The sequence below is a fragment of the Morus notabilis genome, unplaced genomic scaffold, assembly GCF_000414095.1.
Source record: "Morus notabilis unplaced genomic scaffold, ASM41409v2 Scaffold85, whole genome shotgun sequence".
Taxonomy (NCBI): Eukaryota; Viridiplantae; Streptophyta; class Magnoliopsida; order Rosales; family Moraceae; genus Morus; species Morus notabilis.
The window spans coordinates 219,749-237,528 of NW_010362624.1; the positions used below are offsets into that span (position 1 = coordinate 219,749).

The following is a 17,780-nucleotide window of genomic DNA, read 5'->3' on the forward strand; positions in this document are numbered from 1 at the left end:
CCTACACACACCAAAACATTCCACATTATATATAAGAAACCTTTTACCAAATCTCCAACAAGATAAAAATGCACGCCAAGTGTTTGATTTTTTACCTGACTCAACATTGTGCGTCGCCAAAACCAACCCACCGGACCCATTGGCGATCCTGTCGAGCATGAAGGAGGCGCAGTCGTTGTAGCAATCGTGGGTCTCCTGAATCGAGTTGTGTATCGGAGAATCGCAGCCGAGCGAATTCGCGAGCTTTGTCTCGCTCGACATATACGCGCCTCTCACTACTTTGAACCCCATTGGAATCCCCATCTTGTCCGCAGCCTCGCTGGCCAGAAGCAGCCTTTCTTTTGCGTCCTTCAGGTAAGCCTGGATAGTGCCGTACACGATCGGATAACTGCCTTTGTTGCGCATGATCGCGGAGGCGTACGTCAAATAGTCGATGGCGGGCTGCACCGCCGTGTGCTCGGCGTCGACGGACAACGGGACGTTGGCCTCGGCGCATTCCCGGCACAGTTTGAGGAGCCTCTCGTGGCCCAATTGGAGGTCCCGCTCTTCTTCTGGGCTCAGTGGCTCAGGCCTCTTGAGGGTGTGGTACATTGGGCTTGAGTCCGAGAAAAGTGGGAAGCTGTTGAGCTTCCACGGAAGATGGCAAGAAGGGTCTTTGTGCTGCCATCTAAGCAAGTCGCTGACGCGCTCCAGCACTCTCATGGGGCAAATTGCAGTGATTTTGACAATTATAAAGCTGGTCTGTGATTGTTGTCGTACGCATGCACGTTACAATAAAAAAGAGACGTGTCATTCTCATGCGCTAAAACCAAAGAACTTTCACAAGTTGTGAACAACTTGTAGTAATATATCATAAAAATTATCAACTAGTGACGATTTTTCCTTAGTAGAAAAGTTATATAATATAAATATAAATACATTTATGCTAGACGCCAAACTCATTTTTTCCTTTTTCATTGTTGTTTAATGTTTTTTCGAAGTACTTTGTACACCTCCGTATTTATTGGATTTGGAATTTTTATTCATTACTTTTTAAGATTTAAGATTCCAACCTTTGACGTCTAGCAGGAACCAACTCAGAAACACGTAAGCTTACGTTGGGATTGGAGCATATATATCCCACAACTACCACAGAGAGAGATACACATGAAAAGACACTTACCAAGTCCCAGCTGTATCCACGCAGACATCAAATGTCCACGTGACATAAAGAACGACAGAAAAAAAAAAAAGTACACGTGGCAACCCCGGTTTAGATATCATTTCCTTTTTTTCGTTCACGATAAGTTTTAAAAGAAAAAAGAAGTCAATTTTTTAATCTGCCTAGAAGATACTAATTAACAAGATTCTAATGTGCTATGTTAAACATACCCGCCATGACAATGACGGTGACAAGAATGAATGTTACGATGAAAATCATTTTTCTTTTAAAAAAACATGATTCAAAATAAAGGAAAATCAAACAAAAGAAAAAAAAATATATAACTTTTTTTTTTTTGACGGAACAAATTATTTTACTTACGGAAGAAGAAGGAAGGGACTTGGTGGATTGGACGGTACGAATGAAGCCATCGAGATTACGATCGCAGGCGTCGTTTTCAGTGGCATACTCCAAAGCGTAGACCAGCATGCCTCTGATTCCTGTCTCCCTCAGTCGCAGAACGGTGCGTCCCGCTGCCTCGGCGTCCTCGCCGGCACAGAAATGCTCGTAAAACGTGTGTCGTATCGTCCCAAGTATTATGTCCCTCACAACCTCCATCTCCATCAGCCTCGATTTCATCAACCGAATCCCGAAATCCACAAGCGGCTCGATCGCCGACGCCTGGAGGTTCGCCGACGCCCTCACCAGCTTCGCCGTCGGAACCGTCGCGAACAGCTTCTCGTAGTCGTCGAGGTTGAGCAGAGCGTCGCTTCGCGACGATCTCGGTCTCTCCGAAAGGTCGGCGTCGTCCGAGGTGACGATGAGCGGCGAAACGGCAGCGGCGACGGCGGCGGAGGGGGAGGAGGAGGAGGCGGTGGCCGAGGTGAGGTATCGGAGGCTTTTCAGGAAGGTTTCACGAGGAACACGGTTTGCCATCAATGGCCGAAAAATAACTCAATTATGCGCTTTCTTCTCTCTTCTTCTTCTCAACCTTTCTCTCTCTCTCTCTCTCTGTGACCTTTCTTTCTTTCTTTCTTTCTTTCTCTCTCTCGTCTCTCTTTCTTGGGTTGTGAAAATGAGAAGGTGAGGGGGGTTATATAGGAAATTTCGGAATCTTTACTGGGGATGATTCTGTAGTTTCACCAGGTGGGGGGTAAATAATTAATTAATAACTTTCTATTGGGTCAAGCTTTTTCTCAGCAGAAGCAGCAGCTTGCTGAATGGAGGCCAGAGCGAATCACCGAGTTTCCCCACGCGCTATGGCTGCAAGTGGACTCACGCGATGCTCTCATCGAGGAATTGACGGTGGAGAATGCTCGTGGAAGGAAAGCGCGAATTGCCACGCGCGCCTAATAAAGACAAGACGTGGTCCAAATATCTGTGGCTGTGAGATAATATTCAAGATTTGGAAAGTTACGTGGATCCACGTAACGGAATCTCTTTGGAGATTCCATTTGCTGACGTAAGCCTTTACTTTTCGGCTTCTTTCAATCAATTTATTAAAAGAGTAGTCAAAAATTTATTACACGAGAAAAATAATAAGCAAGAAAATACATAATAGAGAGAACATTGTTGGTTGGTATTGTAACTCCGAAAATATTATTGGAACAAAGTCAATACTACAAGTCCGAGGATTATTTTTTTGTTCATAGCCATTAGGCATTAGCCATACACAAAAGGCTCGGAGGATTGTTGGAATCAAATAATCAAATTCGCTGACTTTTGGTGAAAAGGGATGGTTTGTGTTTATGTTGCGCAATGAGCCACTGACTAAGCCAACAGGATCGGGTAAGTGGACTGACTTGGCCGGTGACTGGTGAGCTAACACATGCCGGGAAATGGGGGTATTTCCTTCTTTAAATATTTATAATTAATATCGATGATAAGACTTTTAAAAAGGCAGAATCCTAAAACAAAAAGCATAAAATTATAGGACGCGTTTGAAATTTATTTTAAAATAAATTTATTTTTTTATATGAAAATAAAAATAAAAACGTTTTCAATCTCAGATAGAGATTATTTTTAAAAATATATTTAGTAGTTTTATCAAGAGATTATTTTCAGTATAAAAAAATCATTAATATCTCTCTCTCTCTGCTCGAGAGAGGAGAAAATAAAAATAAAAAATAAAAAATGACTAAAAGTCATTTTTCATTTCTTTCTCATTTTACACTAAACTAAAAAATCGTTTTCATTTTCGTTTTTTATTTTTATTGTGTCAAACGTCGTTTTAAAAAAGTTTTTATTTTTTCTTTTTCAAAAAATGAAAAAAAATAGATCAATTCCAAACACAGTTATTTGAATTGGGAGTACCCTTATTTGATGGTTTGTATTTGTTCGTATTTATTTTCATATTAGAAGATCTTTTGGGTTATGAGATTTAAAAATATTGAGTAATTTACCCGATTCCGTTGATTAGGGAAAAAAATGAACTTACTTGTACTTGTATTTATAATTTATGTTTATATAAAGCTTATTAAAAAGTGCTCTTTATTTGTGTGTTTTCTTTGTCTTTTTAATTCGTGGATGTAGAATCTTATTAAATTTGTGTGTTCTATTTTTTTCTTTAGTTTTTGATACACATTCCCTAATTTTCTCCAAATTTGTTGTTATCCTGTCTATCCTTGTCCCTTTTTTCCTTCCGCTAGTATTGTCTTATCATCCGTATTATCATCAATCTCAACAGTTACATAGTAAGAGGTAGCATGATTCCATCAGTACTTTCCATAATCTTAGAAGACTGCATAAGATTAATTGTCTAAAATTCAATCAGATTAAACAAAATGTGATTATGTTAGGTATAATTTTGTGTTTGGCGTAAAAAAAATTAAGACATCAAGATTAAATAGAAACTGAGTTTGATTTTTGGAAAAATACACCAAATAACATATTCTATAAGTGCATTTGAAGTATATAGCATATTTTTTAAAAGTTGGTAAATAATAGCATGTTTTAATTTTTAATTCCAAAAACAAATACTCTTTTTCAAATTTACCCTTTCATTTTTTGGTTTTCACGTTTTTTTTCTCTTTCAGTAAAACTCAGCCCCCTTTCTCTCTCTTCTGAATCGTGTACCTCTAGATCTCTCTCTCTACCAGCTTTCTCTCCCAATTTTCCTCTCCCTCCTCTTTTTCTTCTCTGTCTCTCTCGCTTTTCTTATCACCGTCGTAAATGACGCCAATCGGAGCTCATCTTTGCAATTCTGGTTCATTTCCTGATGTTGTCGTTCGTTGTCGAGAGCAGTAGATTTGTCGCAAACTAGATTCGGAGCTGCGATGAACGGAGCCACGAATCGATGAAGCTGCGAGTTTTCAGAGAATCGTAACCGGATTTTTGTCATCGGTGTCGAATGATCTCATCGGAGATCGTCCCCATCAGAGATTGGTCCGGGACTGTGCGATTTGAGTTTGAGCCTTGGTTGGATATCACAAACTGTCGTGCAAATTTTGCGATGCAGTTTTAGGTGCAACGTGAGGCCATCGATAGTCGCCATTATTGTCAGTGGAGGTAGTCCCTTTTTTCCGTTTTTGGCCAAGATCCATTGATGGCGAGACGTGCTCGATGGAGTCACAAGCCATGGAGAAAAGATCCAATGATGTTAGAGAGAGAAAGATGACTCGAGTTCTTTCTCGGAGATTTCCTTCTCGGCTGTGGATTTGAGATCGTCGACGAGTAGATCTGAAGTTGGTTGTCGGTTCTTTGTGCAGGTTTCATTCTTGGTTGAGATTGTGATTTTTCTGGTTATGAGATCTGTAATTTTGTAATATCTGAGATTGTGATTTGATATGGATTTGGTAATTACTGTATTTAACAGTAAATACTTCACTAAATATAATTTCAAATACCAATAAATACTTCATTGAATTCCCTATCTAATAAATACTGTATTTATCCATAAATATAAGATTTACTGGTAATAAGGTATTTACCATCCGCCCGAGTCACTCATTGAATTATCAGATAAATATGATAAATATTATATTTACTAGTAAATATGAGATTTACTAGTAAATACGGTATTTATAAGTCGCCAGAGCTGATCGTCAAATGCTAAAATAAATGTGGTAAATACTGTATTTATCAGTCACTAAAATCGATCGTCAAATTTTTTGAATTAATATGATATTTATCAGTCATCAGAAATAGCCGTCGAAAAACATTCGCAGGTCGCCAAATCTAGTTACCGGTTGCCGGAGCTGGCCATGGTGAACTTTACTATAGGGGGAAGGAGAGAGAGATAGGAAGGAGACGTAGAGATATTTTTAAATTTTTAATAATATTTAAAATTTTAAATTTTAAATTATGCTATAATCTACTATTTTTTTAAAAAATGCTATAATTTACTAAATATCATACTAAATATGTTATTTCTCTACTTACCCTATTATTTTTTTAATCCAAAAGATATATGAATTTCAAATGTAAAATTTAGATAAGCATGCATTGAAAATAAGGAAAAGAATAAGGAGGGAATAACATATTTCAACGTTTTATATGATAAGTTATAAGTTTTTTATTGCAACATTATTAATACTCAATCCATGAAGGAGAGGATTATTTACCTTACTGGGATTACTTATTAGTGTAACCACACAAATACCAAATAAAGATTGTTTAATTTCATCCCCACACTTAGTCCAGTCTAATTAATGTCGTATGACTAGTTGTTAATAAACTTTAATTCTGTGTCCAATTTTAATGTTCTAAATAATATCTAGCAAATTAAATTACGTCACTTCATATTGAGAAAGTTTGAAATATTTTTGAACCGACTTTGATTGACTTTTTATGTACAAAGAAAGAAGCAAAAGTCACTTTTTTTTTTGCAAATCAATCTAATTCTAAACTTTTTGTTATGGTTCGAAGTTACGCCTTGGCCGAAGGAATAGATCTCCTTCAAAGCTGAAAGACCTCAAATCTGTAACTTTTTTTTTTTTTTTTTTCAAGTGAATTTGTAACTAAGTTTGGACACATCATATAAGTAAGAGCAGCCCTAGCCTATGGCCCAAAAATGCATCTTGCCTTTTTCAATTTGGACCACAAAATCATGTCACATCCAACGGCCTTGTTGCACTCCTCAAAAAATTATTTGTTGTAGATAAAGCTATAAATCTCCCCAATAATCCAAACTCATTTGTGCCACTGCCCTCTTTTTTTTTTTTTTTTGTGTTCTGATTTTAAAAAAATGAGAAAATTATTGAATTTATTTTTATTGTGCGTGAGTCTGTATTTGAATCATATACTCTTAATTAATATCTTTTTAATTATTATAATTATTTAACTAAAAAAGATATTAATCAATAATAATTGATAAAAATTTAGACTCATACATCTTAAGAGTTATCTATCTCATTTTTCTCTTAAAAAAAATTGAATCCATCCAAGAAGGTCATTTGCAAAGCCGCAGACGCTAAGTGCCAAGCTCAGATGAGTTTATATCACTTCTCTATGAACTTTTGAACTGTCTAATCTCTAAATTAGACGGTGATTGTAAAATAAGTGTAACAACAACGTAATTAAAAATTTTCTATAGTCCAATCTCATGTAATATGCATATTTGGATTTGAAACCATCCGGTTAATGACCATATGGGTATTTCACAAAAAAAAAAAAAAAAAAAAAATGCCCTACCTGGCCCACCATAAAAAGTTGTCATTATTTATGTTCCAAGTGTTGCAACTTGAAACTTCTTCTTCCTTTTTTTTGGAATCTTTACGTGAATATAATTATTTTTATAAGTTAAATTAAATTTTTAACGGTTAAATTTATATAAATTCGTATTAAAATTTTACAAAACGTCACACAAAGTTATTTTTATTATACATTTAGCTCAATTTAACAGTAAAAATACAATCCTTACTAATGAAGTAAAATATCAAAGTCCACTCTATAAAGGGAGTCTTTTAAATTGCTGTTAAATGATATTTTGGAATTTGGGACGTGTTTCGTGCTTACGGGATACTACTGCCAGCTGCAATATTTCAGAGAAAGCATGCAAGCTGCCAAATCTTCCGAGGAATCATGCCAAGAATTATGTAAAGTTAATTTTCCTTTCAATACAATAATGAGCATCACATAAAAAATGTAATTATCTCAGCAATTATTGTCACAAATTTTACGTATTATAGTAAAATACTAGCAGGATTATAAATAAAAAACCAAGTAAACATTGAAATGTTATATGATATGAATGTCTAGTTCATTCAAACAGGGCATGTTCTGCGAATGGATGCTAATCCAGTTGGTAAAAGATAGGGTGGTTTGAAGAAAGTTCTTCTAAGCTTCAATCTGGTTGAATATTGGTACTGAAAAATCACATATTCATAAAACACACCAACGGCCTATTTGGAATGTATACTCAAAATTAAAACCATCATTTTTAATTCTAACGTTGCGTTTGGTTCGTAGATTAGAATCATGTGATTAGAACCATTTTAATTTACGTGTATTTTTTGTGAGAGAAAATACTGTAGCGAATCACGAACTATGATTCGAATAAGGGAACGAATCCATCTACCAAACATTAACAATTTTTTGTAAGAGAAATAATGTAACAAAATCAAATGATTTGAGTTTAAATATACGACACAAATGGGCTCTAATTGTTCCTTCTAAGCTTCAATCTGGTTGAATATTGGTACTGAAAAATAACAAATTAATACAATGCACACAATTGTTTGAAGAAAGTCCTCTATTAATTATTATTTTTTTATTTTTTTGAAAGGGAAAGTCCTCCATTTTAATGTTGATAGAAATAGTAGCAGCAGCAACAACAACAATTGGCAACCATTAGGGAATAATAACAATAACGTTGTGAATGTGAATAAAGATGTGAAAATAAAAGTGTTTTTTTTTTTTTTTTACCTTTTACCTTTTAATTCTTTTATTTTATTTTATTTTTCCTTTTGTTTTCCATATCCCTCTGGGTGTTTGTTTTTTCTTTTAATTCTTTTAATTCTTTATTTTGTTTTCCATAATTATTAAAACCTAATGTTAAATCTTAAATCCTATCCTAAATTCTAAATTGTAATCCTATCTGAAGTGCATAAAAGGGTGGATATGTGGTTATTCCTATATTAATTTAAAACAATGAGTTTTAGATGCTCTATCTTTATCTTTTTATTTTTAAGTTTAACTCTGTTTTTATTTTATTTCTACTATTTCACATATTTATCTTCATTATATGATAGTTCAAAATAATAAGTTTTAGGTGTTTTACCTTTTTTTTAAAGTATTTTCTCTTTTTGAGTTTCTAAGTAAACTTTTCTTCTTCCTTTTTTTTTTTTTTGGATTTTAGCACAAATAACCCTTTTAGAGGTTTTTTTTCATAAATGATTGAAGTTTTATAAAATTATAAAAATCACCATTTTTATTAACTTATTCATTAATTTTTGATTGACTTAAAGTCCATCACTGATTGACTTTAGTTTCACTGGTTAACTCGACGATTCTTTATTATTAATTAATATTATTTAAAAATTAATTAAAATTAATTAGTAATTAATTAATTTTAACTAACAAATTATTGATTTATAAATGATAAATTATTAATAAATTATGAATTAATCACTGATTGACTCCTTAAAAAATAATAATTTTTGTAAAATAAAAAATTTCAGCTATTTTCATAAAATAAAAAAGATCGATCATTTATGAAAAAAATAGTAAAGAAAAGTTGTTTAGCTAATTTTTTTTTTTTTTTGGCATATTGTTGTTCCCATTTTACGATATTAAAACTTCAATTGTGGCTCAATACATGCATGGCACGTGCCGAAAGTAGTTTTAATAAAAAGGAAAAATATAAAAAATAAAGAAGGACCAACCCATCTGCCAACCCCGCCCGACCCGGGTGACACAATTTCGCCGCAGGCCGTACAGCAGAGTAAAGCGGCAAGTGGTGTATCAACCACACGGCAAATTCCGTAGATTCCCCCTAATCAAAAAAACATAACCGTAGAGGAACTTTCAGAATAATTCTCTTCCTCTTCTTTATCAAAAGCGAAATAAATTATTTAGCTTTCTGGGTATGGACGAATAAGCTTGTTGGGGGAAGCTTTTTCTGGAGGTAAAGCATGTACTACTTCAAAAAACATAAATGATTAATTAAAGAAAATTTGCATGTTTCTTGTCTGCTTGATTTTTATTTTTCTTCCCTCTTAATTTCTCGTTTTTGTTTTTGATTGAATTAAGAAACCCATTTGGAATTTCGGCTTTTTGCGTAGAAATCAGCTGTCGTCTGATAAAATTTCAAGAATTAAAGCTTTCTCCTTTATGACAATCAACTCTTGTCTTCTTAGCATATAGAAGAAACCCAATTGTCATTCAAAATTTGAAAGCTATTTGGCTCCAATAATTGTTCTTATTTGTTGCAGGATTTGAATGATCTGCTGACTCTGCTCTTGGACTTATTCAATTTTAGTTACTTATAATACAAAAATATATATTCATGGGTAAGCCAGAGCAGGTGAAGAAAAGAGTAGCATTTGTGCTGGTTGATGGGTTGGGAGACGTGTCAATACCAATGTTTGGGTTAAAGACTCCTCTCCAAGCAGCTAAAATTCCCAATCTAGATGCTATTGCATCTGCCGGTGTTAATGGTCTAATGGACCCTGTGGAAGTGGGATTGGGTTGTGGAAGTGACACTGCTCACCTTTCCCTTTTGGGTTATGACCCAAGAGTCTATTACCGGGGTCGGGGCGCATTCGAGTCTATGGGTGCGGGATTGGCAATGTCTCCTGGGGATATTGCATTTAAGGTGGATATAAATATGGGTTTTTGTTTAGTGTTCTTGATATCCTTTTCAAAGATAATGTTTCATTGTTTATTTACGTTTTGTATTTACCATCATGCTTAGTCTTTCATCACTAAAAAGACTGATATTCTTTTTGTTATCATGCTTGATACATTTCACCTTTTAGCACAAAACGACTAGTATTTGGGATCTTCATCAGTTAATAACTGACCGTTTTTAGACATGTAACAATTATCCAACCAAAGGTTGGTTTTCAGAAATTTCATTCGATTGGTATTAATAATGTCAGCTAGAGCGCTATTGGTATGTTCTGCTGTTTTGATTACACATATCTTGCTAGACCAATTGTTTTAGAATTTTGGCTTTTGTTTGTTCTCGGATGTTCTGCGTAGGGCTCATGGGTGAGTTTTGATGTGTAGTCCAATTTTGCAACCTTGGATGAGAAAACCGGAATTGTCGTAAGTAGGAGAGCTGACAGGCACTTTGAAGAAGAAGGTCCCATACTCTGTGCGGCACTAGATGGAATGAAACTGCCTTCTTTTCCTGAGTATGAAGTAAGAGTCAGGTGCAAGTACTTGTTACTTTTATAACTTTGTTTTCTTACATCGGCTTATGTGTATGTTGTCCGGCAGAAGAAAGAATGCCATGCTTAGGGTTTCTTCTTATTGATGTTATAGGCCGCCTTTCTGCACGAAAGTTTGTCGTACTTATTTTGAGTTTCCTAGATAACATTCCGCTCCATTCAAACTTGTCTGCAGGGTCACAAATCAGAAATAAAAGTGATCCTTTCCTATTGATAGAAGCTTAGGGATTCTAGTTTCAATATCATGTATATGAAAATTAACACGGTTTGGTTTCTAACAGATATGCTACAGAACATAGGTGTGGAGTTGTGGTAAAAGGGCCAAAATTAAGTGGAAACATATCAGGAACAGACCCATTAAAGGACAACCGCTTACTTTTGAAAGCTGAAGCTCTAGATGATACTGAAGAAGCAAAACATACAGCCGAAGTAGTTAACGAGTTATCCAAGGAGATTTCACGAATTCTGGTTTCTCATCCACTCAATGCAAAGCGAGCCTCAGAAGGGAAGAACATAGCTAATGTTGTCCTTTTACGAGGCTGTGGTATTCGAATTGAGGTTGGTTGTCTCAATCAATACTCCGTCTCATTATTTATGTGGAAATGTGAAAGGCATGGATTTGCATGAATTTCACAGCTTTCTTAATTGATTGGCATATTCCCTATTGATATAATTAGTGGACTGGACTAGCGGCCACATAACATACACTATTTCATAATGCCATATTGCAGGTTCCTCCATTTGAAAAGAAACACGGGTTATGGCCATGTATGGTAGCTCCCACTAAAATTATTGCTGGCCTGGGTTTATCTCTTGGCATTGACATCCTGGAGGCTCCTGGAGCAACTGGAGACTATCGGACACTTCTAACTTCCAAAGCAAGTGCAATAGCTGCGGCACTCTCAGCTCCTTTGAAGTCTTGTCCAAATGTTTTTGTACCTGGGGAAGACGAGCACAAACCAGGCCGTCCAGATGGCTATGATTTTGGGTTTCTGCACATAAAGGTATAACCCTTTAGGTCCTACTTCCCTTTGGTTGTTCTTGTTTCTTATATGCAAATTGCATAGTTTCTTTAAGAAACTTTCCCTTTTGAAACTCAAGACATGGTAGCTTGATTTTCATCTACTATAGTGAAGTTTGAAAACACTCATAGCAAGTTAATATGCCGTTCGTGATAACCCCCGACCAGAAACACGTGCCTCATGCTTGTTGCCAAATGACTATGATCTAAAGATGAACCTCGTATAGAGGTAGCCCATGATTTAATGAAGTAAAAACATCACCAGTTATTGCTCCTGTCTCTTGAACATCTATCTAACCTTGAGAACCTCAGGTTAATTTGTGTGGCAGAACTGTAATTTTAGTGAGACCGTTATATTGTTTTGAAGCTTTTCCCGGTTTTGCTGTTGTGAAAGAGCCTCATTTGGATTTGCTATTGCAGGCAATAGATGATGCAGGCCACGATAAAGCAACCGTGTTCAAAGTCAAAGGGCTGGAGGCTGTAGACCGAGCTATAGGGCAACTGGCCAGGTTCCTGTGGGAAGCTGAACCAACAGGGAATTTTCAGTACTTCTTATGTGTCACCGGAGACCATTCCACCCCGGTTGAATATGGAGACCACAGTTTTGAGCCGGTCCCATTTGCGATATGCCGGTTGAAAGACTTCATTGGCGCAGTTGGTTTGGAATCCATCCTGGGAATTTCGACCGATCCATTCCCTCTTCCAACCATTAAAGCAGGGGAAGACCTGGCAGAAAATGTGGCAGCAGAAGAAGAGGATACGAAGAAGCAGATTCAAGCTTTTGCTGGAGATTCAGTCTGTGAGTTCAATGAGCTTGCTGCTGCAAGAGGATGTCTTGGACGTTTTCCTGGTGGGGAGATGATGGGAGTTATAAATAGATTTCTTAAATTAGATTCATAAACTGATTTGATCAAAGCTTTGGGAATTAGTGCCGGTTCCCGATAACCGCTGGATGATGCTTAAATAAGTTTTTTGTGTTAACTTAAGAATATCCCGAGGAATGATGACGGTAGACGAAATTTTGAGAGCTTTCATTTAGAATTGTTCCAAAAAAACTATGCAAGTTTTTCCCTTAATACTACTGTTCTTGTTTCAAATCATTTCGCTAGATACCAATACTGGGATATAATTAGGAAACTTTTTATATGTTGGAGAGTCCGTGGTCGGCTGTCCATGATCAGTCTTTCAATAATGCAACTCCTTTTCATATTTAATAAAGCAGAAAGCAAAAGATAAAGCAGAAAGCAAAAGAAAACAAGGCAACTTTAGATTAGCATAATGTATTACGCAGACTCGTCGCATTAGCTTTATTTACCAATACTGAAAGAAAAGACCTACGAAAGCCAGTAAAAATGTAAAAGTTGTAAACAGTATGAACAGCGAGAGTGGACAATAAAGCAAGTTGTATATATATATTTTTTTTCTAAATACAATCTCATCAATAAACTAATCACCAAAAACATCTCATAAATAAACTGATAAAGGCTTACACGTAGAGTCCACTTTCCTTTCTTAATTCCCAAGGAAAAAAGCAGCTATAAACCAGAGAAAGTGAGGGAAGAAATTCAGATCAAGATTAACCATGTATGTGACAAGGCCTCTTTCCATGTACAGGAAATCTCCTAGCAGCCTTGAAATAAAGCCTCCTGATGCTCCATATTCAGGCTATTTGGTCGTCACAGACGAAGAAGCAGACGCCGAGGACACACTTTGTTGGAGTTCATGTTGCGGTTTTTGCAAGCGCAAGAGCGTTAAGAAGCTACCCTTTGCTCAGGACAAGATTCTGACCATTGTTTACACTTCGGATAAGCACCGTGAAACAACGTCAACCAATGTTTGGTTCATCCCAGTTCCGAATCAGCCTCTCTCTTCCAACTGCTACTTTGTCATCAGAGCAAAAGGCAGGCACAAAGGGTATGCTGATCTTGATTTGATTCTTAGATAGCTTTAAGTTTAAGGCCTGTTTTTTCTTTCTTAGATAGTTTTGTGTTTAAGCTAAAGGGTTGAGCTTAATTAGGATTGCTCTATTTAATGCAAGCTTAAACTCAAGTTTAAGTATACTTTATGGTGGGTTGTACTGTTGATTGCACTGGCATAATTTTGCTAATTAATAAACTAAACTTTTACCAAAGCTTAGAAGGTTGATTAAAAAAAGGAGAAAAGAAAAGAGGCCATATAAAGTTCCTTTACGTTTTTGAATGTCTTGATCCTTCAAGATCTAGACAAAGTATCACAAGAATTAGATGATAAACAGATACACAAATGTAAAACTTACTAATAAATAGTGCACGTTACTAGAGGCCATAAATTTTAATAGTATACAATTTGGAAGGCCATATGAAGCGCGTGCAATTTAGGAATGTTCACTATTGGTAGGTTATAATATTGCATTAGTAGCATCTATGTTGCTAACAACACTAAACAATAAAAAACACGTTTGCTTATTTATATGGCTATCTTGCAGGAAAGCATGCACATGCTCAAGAGAAGGTGACATGATGAAATGTTGCTTCAGGGACTTCTTGAGGGACAAAAAGCCAAAGCCTCTAAATCTCAGAGACGTGTACCAACAAGTCAGGATATACCGCCACCACAGCGGCGGCTTTTTCGCAAAGTCAGTAGCTCCCGACAGCCTTCCTCCCAAGTTCCTTCGGAGAAAAGGATGGACAGTCCGCTGCTCGAGCCTCAACCGCCTGCAACTAAGCGAAGCCTTAGGCCTCGACGCCCCTCTCCGAGCACGCCTTCCTGACTTCAACTTCCCCATCTTCAACGTCCGCTCGCCTTCCACCCTCATCGGGAAATGGCACTGTCCATTTCCCTTTGTGAGGGAGAGAGGTATGGGAGTGAAGAGGCAGATGAGGAAGTCCATTTTCTACACCATGACACTTGAGCAATGGTGGGAAGAGATCTTCTCATGTGGGAATATCAATGTTGATAGTAATAGTAGTAGTAGTACCAACAACAATAGGCAATCAACATTAGGGAATAACAACAACAATAATAATGTTGTGAATGTGAATAAAGGTGTGCAAAGGGAAGTGTATTTGGTGGGTGGAATGGAAGGAGTGAGGGATGATAGAAGTGGGTTTAGTTGGTTCAAAGTGTACAATCCAAATGGGAGGAGAGGAGTGATGAGTGTTGGATTGAGTTCCGCCATTGTTGAGCACATGAGGTGGGTGTTGGAGGAAGGAGGGTGGGTTGATGGGGAAGAGAGGGACAAGGAAGTGAGGGTTGAGAGGGTTGAAGAGAATAGGAGTGAAAATGGGTGGAGGAGATTTGGGTGTTATGTGTTTGTGGAGAGCTTTCTTTTGAGGAGACTTGATGGGAGTTTGGTGTTGAAATGCTCCTTTAGGCACACCCAAAGGATCAAATGCAAATGGGAATAAGGCCGCTTTTGAAGTAAATATGCATGTAATAAGACAATTTTAAAAAATGTCCTTTAAAATATAGCTCTTTTTTTATTTTTACCTCTTTAATATTAATTCATATATTTTTATCTTTTAGACTATAACTAATTAAGGGATAAAGTTTTTTTTAAAAAAAAATACTTTTAATAAGTCAGATACTTAAAAAATAAAATCTGCAATTTTCTTTATGTTTAACTACGTAATATGTATAAAAGGAAAACTAGTAATAATCTCTCTTAAAATTATAGGGCAGCTTATGAAAAAAAAAAAAGAAAAGAAAAAAAGCAGAGCATGGTTCTTTTTATACCTTATTAAAGAATGTTCTTTCTTGTATTCTAGTTTTTCGTTCTTTTTTTCTGCTCAATATGTGTTGATACCTGTTTTTGTACACAACCTTTTTCTAAAGTATGAGTTCATTTCCGTCTCGGACGTGAATAGGCCTCATTTGTGTACCCAAGTTACGTTTGGGGAATCCTTATGGGTCGTCATTTATTGGGCGATGAGGAGTTGATTGGGTAATGATCATCTTTACTCTTTAGTCCAAATTGGTCTTTTTTTTTTTTTCTTTTTTTTTTTTTAAAGGGTTTCAAATTAATTTGTCTGAAGGTCATGAGTGACGGAGAATCCAAAAAATCCACTCTCTTACTATTGGTAAGATATTGAAAGCCCTAATTAGGCTGCCTCGACGCTGCCATCTCTGGACATAAGTCAAAACTTTTCAAAAATGGGCCCTGGAGCTGCCTAGACCTCAAAATTTATATTGGCGGACTCTTTGAAGGTTAAAGGAAAAACGAGACGGCTTTTATTCTTAATTAGTATATTTTAAAAAGATATTAATTAAGAGTCAAAAGTTAAAATTCAGACCCATAAAATGTAAGTTTAACAATTTTTTTAAGCTTAAAAGAATACTAATATTTAAGTTCAATAATTTTCTTAAGCTTAAAAGAATCCTAATACATAATCTAGTCACTCTTCTACTTTTCGTATAAATAATTTAGGTCTCATTTATTTCACCGATTTGAGTTTAGAATTTAAATTTTATTACAGTAAAAAACTTTTAAAAACAGTCACATTTAATTTTTTTACTACAATAAAAAATTCTCATATAAAATTACGTTTTAACTCGAATTAACAAATTAAATAATGTATCATCAATATGTGTCCCTCTGAATTTTTTTTTCCTTTCTAATCAAAATGTGTCCCTCTGAATTGAAGATAGACGTCCGCTAGCTAGAACCACCTTATTGTGGTACTAAGAATTTTGCTCCGTGGGACAAGAACATAGGACTTTTTTTTTTTTTATGTTTTGGCTAATTAAAAAAAAATGGGGTAGGCAGCTCACGTCCTATCTCTTTCGGTCAGGACCACCAAATAGTGGAAAGGGCTTGAAAAAGGACAGAAGACTTAAGATGACGTTTTAAGAGTTTTATAGTTCATAATTTTATTACAGTATTTTTTTTTATAAAAATTAAAATAATAAATTATAATTTTAAATTTATAAATTAAATGTCATTTTAAACGAGCTGTTTGAATCATCCTCCTGTCCTATTAGAATTTTATTTGATTTTATTTTTATTAAATAAAAAACATCATTGGTATTATTCATCTCTTTAAGTTTTAATCACTTTAGGATTCATTTAGAATGATGGCTTAAATTAGAGTGATTCTAATTTTAATTTTAAAATCAGAACTATGATTCATAATTTTGAGTCTAAATTATGATTCTGAAACCAGAACAAGAATCATGGGTTTGAACTACCCAAAATTAAGGAGTGAGTGATTTTAAAATCAGGGGTGATTCATGATCTAAAACATCACAACATGACTTAAACCTTGAATCAAAATATCCAAACTAAACACTAATTTTAAATGAGTCAAATCAAAACTATTTTTTATTTTTTATAAATAAACACTGATTTAAACCTAAAATCATAATTTTAGATTAAGAATCCTTTTACGGGGACGTTTGGTTGGAGGATTCAAACCATGATTTGAATCATGATTCATGGTTTACTACAGTGTTTTCTCTCACAAAAAATACACGTAAATAAAAAATGATTCTAATCACATGAAATATCTACTTAGAGTTCGTTTGGTACCTAGATTCGTTCCCTGATTCGAATCATGGTTCGTGGTTCGCTACAGTATTTTTTCTCACAAAAAATACACGTAAATTAAAAATAGTTCTAATAACATGATTTGAATCCATGAATTAAACGCCACCAAGATTTCAGGACTTACTAATCAAATGGAAAAGACTATTTTTGTTAATTTGTTGCATGGTGGTGGGACTTGCCACTCGGCTGTTCTCAGTTCTCACAATGACAGTGAGGGATTATTTTTTTTTGTTGTTGATAAACTGAGGTTTATTTTTGTTGATAAACTGAGGTCGGTGGGCCCGTTCACTTCGCTGATTCGAGTTTGTAATTCGAGTTGAGATGTGATTTTGTGTGAGAGCTTTTTACTGTAGCAAAAAAGTTAGATGTGACTGTTTCTGAGAGCTTTTTACTGTAGCAAAACTCGAATTCTAAACTCGAATCGGCGAAATGAATGAGGCCATTATTAACTTCGAGATTCGGGAACCTTTGTTTAGTAATACGTCGTTTGTTAATTAATTACTATTTTTGCTAAAACTTTGGTGCACAATATCAGTAGCCCTTTTCTTTTGCCGTGTATATATATATATATATTATAATTTTTGTTGTTTAATGTGGCTTAAAACTGTCTCACGACTCATAAACATTTATGTTTTATTAGTCTTTTTTCATTTCAACAATTCAAATCGTTTTTCTTTCATCTAATGACTGAAAATCAAAATGCAAGTTTAGTTCGTATACTGAAAGACATGATTCTAATTATACTGTCTTATTTTTTAT

The 17,780-nt window shown here is 35.3% G+C and overlaps 3 protein-coding genes across 3 annotated transcripts in view; 2 read left to right on the forward strand and 1 right to left on the reverse strand.

Moving 5' to 3' along the window:
- LOC21393003 (proline dehydrogenase 2, mitochondrial) overlaps positions 1-2,173 on the reverse strand; it is a 2,927-nt gene extending 754 nt beyond the window's left edge. Inside the window, exons 1-2 of the mRNA XM_024168514.1 lie at positions 1,523-2,173; positions 97-741 (exon numbers count right to left, since the gene is read on the reverse strand). Of these exons, the coding sequence (XP_024024282.1) occupies positions 97-741; positions 1,523-2,077 (1,200 nt within the window). The 5' untranslated portion in view covers positions 2,078-2,173. The remainder of the gene's footprint in view (positions 1-96; positions 742-1,522) is intronic.
- Positions 2,174-9,088: 6,915 nt separating this feature from the next.
- LOC21393005 (probable 2,3-bisphosphoglycerate-independent phosphoglycerate mutase) lies at positions 9,089-12,597 on the forward strand. Its single transcript, XM_010102612.2, has 6 exons — positions 9,089-9,206; positions 9,514-9,896; positions 10,313-10,458; positions 10,758-11,034; positions 11,208-11,480; positions 11,918-12,597. Exons 2-6 carry the CDS (start codon positions 9,588-9,590, stop codon positions 12,395-12,397), a joined length of 1,485 nt encoding a protein of 494 aa, XP_010100914.1. The 5' UTR covers positions 9,089-9,206; positions 9,514-9,587; the 3' UTR covers positions 12,398-12,597.
- Positions 12,598-13,005: 408 nt separating this feature from the next.
- LOC21393006 lies at positions 13,006-14,937 on the forward strand. Its single transcript, XM_010102613.2, has 2 exons — positions 13,006-13,411; positions 13,962-14,937. The coding sequence occupies exons 1-2, from the start codon at positions 13,080-13,082 to the stop codon at positions 14,881-14,883; spliced, it is 1,254 nt and encodes a 417-aa protein (XP_010100915.1). The 5' UTR covers positions 13,006-13,079; the 3' UTR covers positions 14,884-14,937.
- The last annotated feature ends 2,843 nt before the right edge of the window (positions 14,938-17,780 follow it).